At 39.0% G+C, this 12,303-nt stretch overlaps 2 protein-coding genes and 1 non-coding gene across 6 annotated transcripts; 1 reads left to right on the forward strand and 2 right to left on the reverse strand.

The window, feature by feature from the left end:
* The first annotated feature begins 467 nt into the window (after positions 1-467).
* On the forward strand, positions 468-1,985 carry LOC122971889 (hemoglobin subunit alpha-like). The gene is made up of 3 exons (XM_044338636.1): positions 468-649; positions 1,268-1,475; positions 1,765-1,985. The coding sequence occupies exons 1-3, from the start codon at positions 552-554 to the stop codon at positions 1,891-1,893; spliced, it is 435 nt and encodes a 144-aa protein (XP_044194571.1). The 5' UTR covers positions 468-551; the 3' UTR covers positions 1,894-1,985.
* Positions 1,070-1,163, reverse strand: trnai-uau. Its single transcript has 2 exons — positions 1,126-1,163; positions 1,070-1,105 (listed from the first exon to the last, which is right to left on the reverse strand). It is a non-coding gene; the product is annotated as a tRNA-Ile (tRNA).
* Positions 1,986-3,618: 1,633 nt separating the features above from the next.
* On the reverse strand, positions 3,619-12,234 carry LOC122971866. Of its 4 annotated transcripts, XM_044338618.1 has the most exons (7): positions 11,578-12,234; positions 10,243-10,300; positions 7,556-7,652; positions 6,207-7,163; positions 5,820-5,987; positions 5,565-5,660; positions 3,619-4,547 (listed from the first exon to the last, which is right to left on the reverse strand). In XM_044338618.1, the coding sequence occupies exons 4-7, from the start codon at positions 7,158-7,160 to the stop codon at positions 4,239-4,241; spliced, it is 1,527 nt and encodes a 508-aa protein (XP_044194553.1). In that variant the 5' UTR covers positions 7,161-7,163; positions 7,556-7,652; positions 10,243-10,300; positions 11,578-12,234; the 3' UTR covers positions 3,619-4,238. The 4 variants fall into 4 exon arrangements, with proteins under 4 accessions (XP_044194553.1, XP_044194554.1, XP_044194552.1 ...); XM_044338619.1 differs by lacking the exon at positions 7,556-7,652 and having other exon boundaries at positions 6,207-6,311; XM_044338617.1 differs by lacking the exon at positions 11,578-12,234 and having other exon boundaries at positions 10,243-10,489.
* Positions 12,235-12,303: the final 69 nt, after the last annotated feature.

Raw genomic sequence — 12,303 nt, forward strand, 5'->3', positions numbered from 1 at the left:
AGGCCCAGTTAAAATAATTGTCACACTACACCCTCAGAAAAAAACAGTTCATCATCAGTTAAACATGCGGTTTTTTCATTAGGTTGGATTTATGCTTACTGCAGAGTCTAACACTTGGGCAGAGATCTTGTGCTTGTTGAAGAAAAGCAAATCAACTTAATTTAGGGTCGTTTTCTTGTTTGAAATGAATTATTTTCCCAATTCAAAAAAGTCAGGACAAAATGTGCATTAAGTTTGATTTCTTGCACTTTTTCAGTTTTTAAGACATTGGATTTTAGAAAATCTTTTCAGAATATGCTCTATTTCCACTTTTACTTGCGGGATAGGCCTACTTTTCACCACACCACCACTGCAACCCGCTGATATCGTCTCTCAGCTGGCATCTCGCCACTGGAGTGTTTATCAGCTGGGGTGGAAGGGTCCCACCTGCTTCAGTGGACGCGGCGTGGCATATGACCACGTGGGTGTGACTCTTCGGCCAACTGAATTTAAGGAGATCCCCCCAAACAAATTGGAGTTCATCGGATTCAGGTAAAGAGAAGCAAGTCAACATGACTACACTGAGTGACAAAGACAAGTCCACCGTCAAGGCGCTGTGGGGAAAAATCTCCAAGTCAGCGGACGCCATCGGTGCTGACGCTCTGGGCAGGTAAGCCTCATAGATCAATTACAGGAAATTTACAACAAATGTAGTTTTAATACATACTTTAAACTTTGTGTCAGCGATTTGTGTGACTGATGAAAGGCCTGACATCGCGCCTGTCACTGATGGGAGTATTAACGCAACAAAATCTGGGCTCTAATCTGCAATTTGGTCACATTCATTTAAACGTTTAGTTACTTCGTTTCTTAAATTGTCTAGTAGTGAATTTGTTCCAACTTAAAAAAGTGATAAGCATGTCTGATTTTGGAACAATGAAACTATTTAGAATTTAATTTAATTACAGTAACATCATTGACACTGAAGGCACTTTTTAAATCACAAGGAAAATCAGATATGATTCTGTTGTTGGGTTCTTGTGGAGAGCTGTTGTCCCCACTAATTATTTCCATCATATTAAAACTCTGCTGCTCCAGGTGAGGCTCGAACTCACAACCTCGGCATTTCTCGGCTGAATACTGTCATATAAGTACCGCGCGCTGACCGATTGCGCCACTAGAGCCATATTTTTCTTCGAGTTCTATGTCATAATTGTGTTTGTTTGCGCTCGAAGTTGACCCGGCTCTCCAACATAACCACCACTTCTCTTCATCTCCACTTCCACAGGATGCTCGTCGTCTACCCGCAAACCAAGACCTACTTCTCCCACTGGCCTGACCTGAGCCCCGGCTCTGGCCCCGTGAAGGCCCACGGAAAGAAGGTGATGAGTGGAGTCGCTCTGGCTGTGAGCAAGATCGATGACCTGACTACCGGTCTCGGCGATCTCAGCGACCTGCACGCCTTCAAGCTGAGGGTTGACCCTGCCAACTTCAAGGTGAGACATCATGTCATGTCTTCATGATATCAGTGATGTGTGCTGAGATTACGTTCATATGCGTTCACATGCGTTCTCGCTAACATGACTTGTGCACTAATTACGCAGATGTGCCGCACAATTTTAAATTTCAACAAGCCATAAAGTGTAAATTAAAGTTTTAAAATCTCAGTTTCCGTTTTATGAGCAAAATAAACAAGTCATCTTTGCTGGTATAACTTGCTTTATTGAAACTCTCGGTAGAGTTTTGCAGTGTAAACAATATATTTGTTTCCTCTGTCATCTGCAGATCCTGTCTCACTGCATTCTGGTGGTGGTCGCCAACATGTTCCCCAAGGAATTCACCCCGGATGCCCACGTCTCCTTGGATAAATTCCTGGCCTCCGTGGCCCTGGCTCTCGCAGAGAGATACCGCTAAACTGCCCGCAATGGGAATGCGGTCTGCCATACACGATTCACCATGTTAACTCATGGTGAAAAATGAAATAATAAACTGCATGCCGCACAGCACTCATATTGTGTCTTTTATGTCTCCTCATCAATTCATACATGCGCAAGTCACTGTGTATATCACTGGTTTATTTTATAGTTGTATGGCTATCAACGAGGGAAACACACGAAGTTTTGTACATTTGTCTTTATTTCATACTGAAAAATCCACATGAAAGAAAAAAAGAAAAGAAAACTACAGCATCAAATTGACCACATGACATTATGAAATGATTGTTGATATTTGTTGGGACACACAGTGTTCACAGGTTTATTGTCGTCTGAGCAATAAACCTACAATAGAGGCTGTTATGATTTCATAACCACGCGTAGTTTATGGTCACCGAGAATGAGCCTGAAATGGAAGACAGACTTTTTGTTAAAATTTTTGGCATTTTATTTGTTCGGTTCAATCAATCAATCAATCAATTTTTATTTATATAGCGCCATATCACAACAGAAGTCATCTCAAAGCACTTTTCACATAGAGTAGGTCAAGACCGTACTCTTTAATATACAGAGACCCAACAATTCCCCCATGAGCAAGCACTTGGCGACAGCGGTAAGGAAAAACTCCCCTTTAACGGGTAGAAATCTCAAGCAGAACCCGGCTCTTGGTGGGCGGCCATCTGCTTTGACCGGTTGGGTTGAGAGAGAGAAAGAGAGAGGGAAAGGGGGAGGGGGGACAGAAGAAAAACAATCACAACAACAACAACAAGCACAAGCAGCAACAGTCAGGGAACAGCCAGGGAAGGATGCCATCAGGACTGTGAAGGACCGCGAAGGTTCGGCCCGGGACTCAGGTTTTCCTGTGAGATGAGAAAGCACAAAAAAGAAGCAAAGTTAGTGATGAATGCATACAGATGGAGAGGAGGAGGAGGAGAGAGGAGCTCAGTGCATCATGGGAAGTCCCCCAGCAGTCTAAGCCTATAGCAGCATAACTAAGGGCTGATCCAAGGTGAGCCTGGTCGGCCCTAACTATAAGCTTTATCAAAAAGGAAAGTTTTAAGCCTACTCTTAAACATAGAGAGGGTGTCTGCACCCCGGACTGAATCCGGTAGATGGTTCCAAAGAAGAGGAGCCTGATAGCTGAAGGCTCTGCCTCCCATTCTACTTTTAGAGACTGTAGGGACCACCAGTAAGCCTGCATAAAACCCGATAAGTTAATATAACTTAAAATAATTGTTGAAACAGATTACATCGAAAATTTTAAGTGATAATTATTCCATTTTCTAAGTTAAAGAAACATACTTGTTCAAGTAGTTTTTACTAAGTAATTTCTAGTGACACATACTCAATATTTTAAGTTACATAAACTTTCTTACTTACATCATTATTACTCAGTATTTTGTTCTCAGACTACTAATAAAAATCAAGTATAGCTAACCGTAAAATTTTTGTTACTTAACCAGAAAATGTTTAATTTCTTGGTAAAGCTATTTTCACTTTATGTGAACTTAACTTGTTTAAGTTCAACAAAGTTGTACAATCCTCCCTATACTTAAATATTTCACTTGAAATTTTAACTCAAAATTCCATGTGAAGCAACTTAATTTTTTTTTTGAAACTGATTACATCAATTTTATTAAGTAGATTTGACTAAAACATACAAACATATTTTGAGTAAACATTAAAAACACATTAACACAGATGATTCAAATGCAAGTTACTATTTTATTTAGTAACCAAAAACATTTTACACTGAAATTAGCACGATAACACCTTCAAAAACAGTGCAGGGGCCTTTAGGAAATTACTTTTTTCCCCAAACTATAGAAGTGGACAATATGTATATACTCCTATAATGGTACATGCCAATTTTTATCATGATATTAATATACAATCGTGGCAAGTTAAAAACATTTTTGTACGTTTCCTGACAAGGAAAGGCAATTGATACCAAAATTATCCAAATATTGCCATAAACCGTTCTGTTCACCAATTTTTCAGTTTGCTTATAATGGCCGCATATTAAAAAGAGTTACATGACAATGAATATTAAGGCAATATCTCTGCTGGTCGACAACTTTCACGTTATACATCAATATCTTGCCCTATACGCTTCCATTCAGTGCAAAAACAGGAACAGTAACATTGAACAATAGTGCAAGGGCCTAACAAAATGGCCTGACAAAAGAACCACATAGTGGACAACCGCATGGTATGGGATCTTACCAGTACAGAATGAGTTTTCTTGAACATTAACACATTCAAAATTGAACAATAAAAATCTTTGAAAAACACATCTCTAAGATGTTTTAAAACAGGAACAAACTACTCCACTGCCAAAAGTTCATTTTTGAGGCTCAAGACCCTGGGTCTCATGTTTCCATCCTCCAGACCCATCAAGACTTTCTGAGTGAAGTCAAAAGTATTTGCCATGTCTTTTGGGTAATTCAGATGCAGTGCATAAATCAGTGCGAAAAGCACTACAAATGCGTCAGCGAATGTGGGAAAATCAATGACTGTTTTACCCTCGAGCACGACCGCAACCTTCTCTGGGCAGAGGTACATGGCATCTGAAGTGGCACTGATCAAGAGCCCAACCGGTAAGTCACCAATGTCTGGTTCAGACTGCGCCACCTGCAGACAACAACAGAAGGGTTACCTTAGGCCCTAGACTCCCTCAGCTATTTCTAAAGGGTGATTGCTGAAAAATATATCAGTGGCTTATCAGAAGACAAATAGCAGTAAAAAAAAAAAAAATACAATCTATGAATGTGATTTGATTCACCATATGTAACATAAAATAAAAAATAAGCAATTAATCTTTTAGGGGCGAGTGTACATTTTGTTGACACATTGCATAGCAACTATGGCATTTATTAAGATAAACCTGAAACTTGGTAATATTACCATTGCTTCAAGGGCAGGATTTCAGCATTACAAAAAAAAGGTAGCACTATGGAATTTCCATGGTACTGTTTATTTTCATGTAACTATAGATTTGACTAATTTACACTGGAGTTTGCAGTCCAAGTGACAACAGTGAGAAATGGCCGCTTAATATTTAAGCATACTGAAGCAAACTGAAGCTTGGAATAGATCATGAAATTGTATATTTTGGAGAGTATGAATGATTCAGGCAAACAGAAATTGGGCTAGAACCAGTTATTAAGTTATCAAAATTATCAATATCCATACAATATGGTAAATTTGAATGGCATGTACTCAGAATTGTTTTCTCCAAGATGTGGATTTTCATTCATTCACACAGTGGCAGAGGCATTATTTTTGATTAATAAAATGAATAGACATTTATTAATCATGTTCAGTCCAGTTATTTATTATACCTCATTCCAGTCTACAAATCTTTGAATGTGTACTGTGATCGTAACCTTAACCCCCAAGAAAAACATAACATTAATTAAAGCAGGATTTATTGCATATGGAAACATCGTAATTTCAAAGACACCCATGATTGAAAAGCATATTCAACACATGCCTGTTTTCTGATTTGTGTCCATTCTATTCATATGACTATAATTTTAATGGTAATATTCAAACTCTGAAATTTTTCAACTTGTATAATCAGTGATTTACTGGATTAGAGTAACAAAGAAATTTGACTCTTTGATCAAAATAAATATACTGACTTACATCCCATTGCTTGAGAAATCCAGAGTCGTCATCATGCAGATATGCAGGGAGAGCACGGAGAACAGCAGCACGTCTGACATGAACTTCAACTTGTTCCTTGGGAGCAAGAACATATTCTTGCCTTACTATGGCTGGTAAACAGCATAGCCACACAACACTATATTAAAACAAATAGCCCTACCAAAATTCTACCAAAGATAAACCAAAATCTACTGTAACATAATTATAAAGCACCAAGAAGCTTAAACAACTTACCTGGAGGTCATACATCTGGAAGATCCGACTGAGGACTTCAGCTGCTTTCCCTGTCCGTGCAGCTTTCCTCCTGAACAAGCGCTGAAGACGTGGGGCATGTCGATCCAACTCAGCATAGAAGCAGTTCTTTAGGTTGATGTTTGAGATTCTGTGAAACTCAGCACAGATCTGCAAAAACATAAAATGACTTAAGTCAGCGTATAGTGTGTGTTCTTTCTGAAAAGGAAAAATAAAAAACAGCAATAAAAAAATGACACTACCAACCCATGTAGGGTATGTTAATCTACATTTGAGTAAAACTATTCATGTCCTCACAGACAAAGTCATGTAAAAGAATTATATGTGATAGATCTGCTCAAATAGGTGTAGTACAAAAAATGTCTTTACTTGTGACTCCATTTTGAGTGCAGGCCAGCGTTCCAGGATCTCATCAACAGGGGGATCATCACTGACGATCTCATTGCGCCGAAGGGCAAAGGTAGTCTGCATTAACTTTCCAATCAGAGAAAGGTTCTTGTCACTCTTCTTCACTTCATCTACAATTTGCAGTCTCAGTCGTTCAAGGCTTGCAGCATTTTCACCTCTTGGGAAATTGGGAAGGAAATTCACTTCTGCCCTCTTCGGTCTTTTGATGTTGGTGTGAGGAGATGGTTTGTTTGGGTTGTTCCGGCTCCTTTTCCCAGAATTTATAGCTACCTCATGAAATCCTGCACGACTCAACTTAGTGCGGAAGTTCCCCATCTTAAACTTTAAACTATTTTTCCAACCATACCATCCCGTCTGAGATCCTGGCTCTTTCAGACAAGGATGCTTAATGACAAGTGCTTCTGCTACCATTGAAACCTCCTTATCATTGGGGTAAGCTTTGAAGCTATGCATCTTGGCAGCAAGAGTCTCAAGAATGTCATGCTTTTGTCCCCTGGACAACTTTAGAGTTTTCCCTGTTCTGTCATATGCAGCATTTCCATCACTAAGTAAGAATTCTACCTCATAGGAAAAAATGGGCACTGGAAAAACATCAGGCCATCTGTTGACCCTGTCTGGAGTCATGGCATGAGGCAATATTATCGTGTCATCTGATGCTACTGAACTGGCATCACTCTCAGACCTGATCACTTTCAGCACAGCCTTCTGTGGAAGTTCCTCAATGTCTAAAAGGGAACATAACTGTCCATCAAAATCTGGATCTTGGTATGATAGGCTGAAGTTGAAGTCAAGATTAAACTTTTCTCCTATCATCGTTTTTAACTCATCCACAGATTCTGGACGTGACGATAGAGTCATCTTCCTCACAATGTCTGTGGAGGTATGGACATGAAGTAGGAAGTTTTGAGCTGCCATTTCCTATTATTAAGAAGAAAAGGAGAGAATCGATTGAAGGGAACCATCCAGTTTGATAACATATAATCATGATGTTGTTCAAAAGAAATGCCAGAAATGTACTTCAAATTTTCATTTTAGAATGAAAAAAAATATTGTTTTTGATGAGTATCATTAACTTCAAACGCCTGCCGTTTGCAATAAACAAAACAATCTGTTCAGTTAGTCTTTATTGGCTTGTTGTGGTGGGCAGTGTCACTGGCACTGATTATTTCCAGCAGAGGGCAGATTATTTTCTCCACTGTCTATAGATCCTCATTTCCAAATACATTTTAATCCTGCAAGTCTCTGATCAAAATAAATCTTTTCTGCGTTAACATCAAATGCCCATCAATATCATACGCCATGAGACTTACAGTGTCATTTAACTCTGACAGCTGAAGCACAGAGGTGTTGCCTGTTGATGTCAGCTCAAATGATCGTAAATGCTCACTGTACCAGCACTTGTAGTTCCTGCAAAGAAAGGAAACAGAGTTATCCACAAGCAGAACACGTTCAATTCTGCTGAAATTTGGAAGTCCTCCAGTCTGGTCTGCAGACACAAACATTCCATTTGCAAAATCTGTGCCATTTATGGAGACCTTTGAAGTACTATATATGTTTTGGCTTTCTGTCTTTGTCTCTATGAAGTCTTTGGCCACTTGCGGCAGTGTGGCGATTTGGACAGAGGTGACACTTGAGGCTCGTGTGTGGGGTCTGAAAAACAATGGTGCACTGAGGTGATACGCCATCATGTGCTGATGCCTGGTTGCAAGAGTTTTCAAGACATTCTTGAAATTCTGTGTGTCATGTATCACCCTTTTGAAAAAGCGATGTTTTCCCTCAAACCTCATGGTCCATAAGTGAACCAGAGGCCCAAAACATCTTGTTAGTTCTGGGTAGTGCTCAAGGTAATGATGTTTGGGTCGGAGCTTAAAATCTGGAAACACTGCTTGAAGACCCTGTCTGTGATCACTTATCTTAGTCTGCATGTACTGGATGGAATCTTCTGTGAAAGATGGGGAGAGTACTAGCTGCACGATTTCTTTCAGGTCCATCAAAATAGCCCAGGTTTCATCTCCTTCAGGAACTTTACTTCCCACCATAAGGGGCAATAACCTCAGCAAAGTGGAATTTTCATGTCCATTTCCACCAATGCTTAGTTTGGCCGCAAAATTCTTTGGGATTGGTTGTGGTTTATCAAGCCTATCAGAGTGCTGATATGGAAATGAACGTATTTTTGTGTTAAGATATTCAAGAGTGAAATACTTAAGACGAATCATTTCACGAATGCACAAGGCCAATTCAACTGGCACAATACCTTCAAAAAGGTCGTGAAGTATATCAGGTGGGAAACCAGAAATAGGATGAAAATGCTGTAGTGTCTTACTGAGAGTGCACTCAGCCTTTACACCAAAATGAGATGCATTTTCTCCTTGCACAACATTCTGCACATGTACGTCATGGGAGGCCCTTGCTCTCATGCTAAACTCTCCTTCAGAAACTTCAGTGGACTGTATTTGGTCTGTAGTACAGCAACAAAATCTGCAGACATAGTGTCCTCTGAAACACTGCACAAAGCCTGCCAGACCATGGGCAGCCAAATTATCAGCAGCAACACACATGACAGTGCCCTTTACGCATTGGCCGACAGGTTCGATAAAAATGCCATCCTGCTCAAGAGTATGCAAGTCTTTCAGCAAAGGTGAAAGAACACTTTCATAACCACAACTCTGCAGATCAGGTACTTTGCACAACAGAGCTAGTTGTATGATATGAAGGCTGGACCTATATATACTGGGCACATTGGCTAGCAACCAGTACACCGGACAAAGCTTGTGGATCTTTCTAGCTGTGCCTAAAGGATTAGCTAGTTCAATGTCATCCACATATAAAATCAGAGACAACTTAAGGTCTTCTGCCGCTGACAACAATTGATTTTCTTTGAAATACATTCCATCTTCATGAGACATGTACATTCCAGGTGGTGATGGTTTAGTTTCTTGAATCTTGTCAAGAAGATCTGTATTTTTAAACATTGTTTGAAGCATCTGTAGTATTGGAACATACACTGCTGTGTGTCCAAGGGAATCCACAGCATATTGCACTGGCATTACCAGAGGGTAGTGACTTCTTACAAATGTTTTCCTCCGTTTAGCACTGGACAGCTCTGCACCTTCAGCAGTAGCACTGACAAAAACATTACTTTTCATGACAGCTTCCACCAATTCCTCAAGAAGGGCCTCATTGATAGACTGATCATGCTCTCCTAAAACCTTGATGACAGAGTCTCTCACAAGGGGTTTGGACAATGTGAATATTTGTGCCAGATTTTCCACTATGTCTTGTATCGCTGTCTCTGACACATGCAGAACACTGTGCATTTTAAAGAACAAAGAAGCCAAATTTTTTCTCAGTTGAGTTTGCAATTCACCAGCGTCATATCCAGAGTCGGGAGGATTACACTCTGGAGCTTCCAGCTCAAGAAAATTCTGAGACGGACCAGCCTCATCAGATTCAACTTGGTTCTGAATGGGTTGGCCGTCAGTTTCTGTCAAGACAATTTCTGTCTTAAAATCTGAGAATTCACAGCCTAGATGATTCCTACTTTTGTGGGCATTAAAGGAGGAATACACATTAGTGCGGTACTGACAATTTTTGAATGGACAATCCACCATCTCGTGTTGTTTTAAATGCATCCTTAAATGACTGAGAAGAGTTTTGTCATTAAAAGGTTCTTTAAATTTACACACAGCACAGACAAATGACACATATCCTTCTTGATTGTCACTTTGCACAAGCGTCTGAGTATGTAACCGGGTTAGGTGAATTTTCAATGCATTTACTGAATGAAATGTGCAGACACAGTTGTCATAGAGACAAGGCAATTGATTGACTGAGGAGACATTGCTATGATGTAAACGATAATGTTCAAGCAACTGTGCCTTTCTATCAAAGAGAGTAGCACAGAGTTTGCACCTCCAAGCCATTGGAAACCAAAATTCTATTTACAACTCTAATATTTAGAGTGAGAACTGGTACGAGCAGAGCATTATAAACATACCAGATTGAAGAATCTGGTATCTGTATCTCAGCCAGTCTTTTGTTGCTTCAATTTCAACCTGAAGAGAGAAGAGATTGAAAAGTGAGATAGGCTGCAATCTTTTTACAAAACCAGAGCAAAGTAATAGAGAAGCATTGAATAATTGTCAGTTGCCTTACATTACAGAAATTACATGAAATATGGTGTTTCAGACTTTAATATACAAAACCCAAGGACACCCGAAAAACACTTTGTTCTTTTTGGTCTCAAAAAATTAAGCCATTTATTTTCTCTTTCTTTGCACAATAAGTTGTCTTCCATGTCAAAATCCTAAAAGGTGAGGGCAACATAGAATAAATACATTCAGCAGGTTACTAATGTAATGTTATGTCTTGCTGATGCCTTGATCGTCTAAAGGCTTTTCTGGGTGTAATTTAGCAAAAAATGTAACAGGCTACTTAATATATTTAAACCTTTTATCACCAAATAAATATAACAAACAAAAGTCTATACTGGCTCTTAAGTTTAGCAGGCAAATAAGGATGTTGGGTGTTTTTCTTTTTACTTATTATGTTTTCGTCAACACTGCTAATCTTTGGAGGTCAGGTTACTGCACAAACCCTGGACACTGTGCCCTGACCTTGACCATGAGAGTGTTATTTCACACACAAATCACAAGACTAATTTTTTTTAATGATCTCTCCTTACTAAAATACATGACGTGTAGTAAAACGTTCCAGCATTACATCGGGGCAAAAACTGAATGCAAACCATTGCCTTTACCGAAACTTGCCAAAACTTGCCCGATTAAAATGGGGTCGCATGCCGCCAATTTCTGGTTGAGAAAAGAACCAGAAAACTTAAAAAGCCTGCACAAATAAATTAATGCATCACAAACGGTCCGCCTCAACGGGAAACATTAGAATAACTATTATTGTTGTGTACTCTAATAATTAACGTTAACTTTCAGTGTTTTCAACGTTTTAATTGCCTTTCACTCTTTAATTAGGCAGATATGGTTAACAGTTTTTTCAAATGCATGAAGTAACTCTAAGACACGCCAAATATTAGTTACGTTAATTGAACCCGACAAAACACGTAACTAAACTAACGAATAAAATATTAAGGCAACCACGGAAAACCATATGACCGCTTTCATTGCAGCCAGCATGGTAACAGTTAAAGTTAGCAACAATTAGCTGGTCAGGTCGAGAAACTTGCTGCATGCCACAGCACGTTTCGCTTAAAATATCGTCACAAGCAGTCCCACAGCAAGTTTACTCTCTTTCTTTCGCTTTAGGCTCTAAATATATCTAAAGAACTCACATGCAAAAAACGTTTAAGCAAACTTCTTACCTGTGCACTGCAGGGATGTAGCAGCAGTAATGGCGGACATTTCCACTTTGGCGAGGAGGCACGTACGCACGTGCGTGACGTCACGCGGATTAAGTGATTACTATCAAATTATTTGAGTACAATATATCAAAATCATTAAAGTGGTTAAGTACTGTACACTTAAAATTAAAAATTCGTTGAAATAACTCAAACATTTTGCCTTGTAATAGCTGTTTTTAATTTTTGAGGTAATACAACTCATCATTTTTAATAAGCTTATACTGTTCGGTTTTACAGTGTACTTGTACTTTATTTGAGTAAATCTATTCCATGCTGCTTTTATACTTTGACATTTTATGATACTGAGAGTACTTCACTACATTTCAGAGGGAAATATTGTACTTTTTATTCCACCACATTCTAGTGACTAGTTATTTTGTAGATTGAAATTTTATATTAAACATTTACAAAATACAGTAAATTGTTAAAGCAACCTTTTTGGCTTATGACCCTTTCTTTGGTTAGTAGCCCCTACTTGTCACATTTCAGATGTCAGATGTTTGCAGTTTCAACAAAGAGTGATTTCCTTTCTTAATTTCTCAGATGATTTCATTTAAATAACTGTTGAGGCCCAAAGAGGTAAAATTATTAAGATTGGAGAAAATTCCAAACCTGAACACAAATTTGTGAGGCAGAACTTTCCTAACCTATTAATCATCTCACAACCCTAAAGATTTATCTTGTGAC

Source organism: Thunnus albacares, chromosome 20, assembly GCF_914725855.1.
Source record: "Thunnus albacares chromosome 20, fThuAlb1.1, whole genome shotgun sequence".
Classification (NCBI taxonomy): domain Eukaryota; kingdom Metazoa; phylum Chordata; class Actinopteri; order Scombriformes; family Scombridae; genus Thunnus; species Thunnus albacares.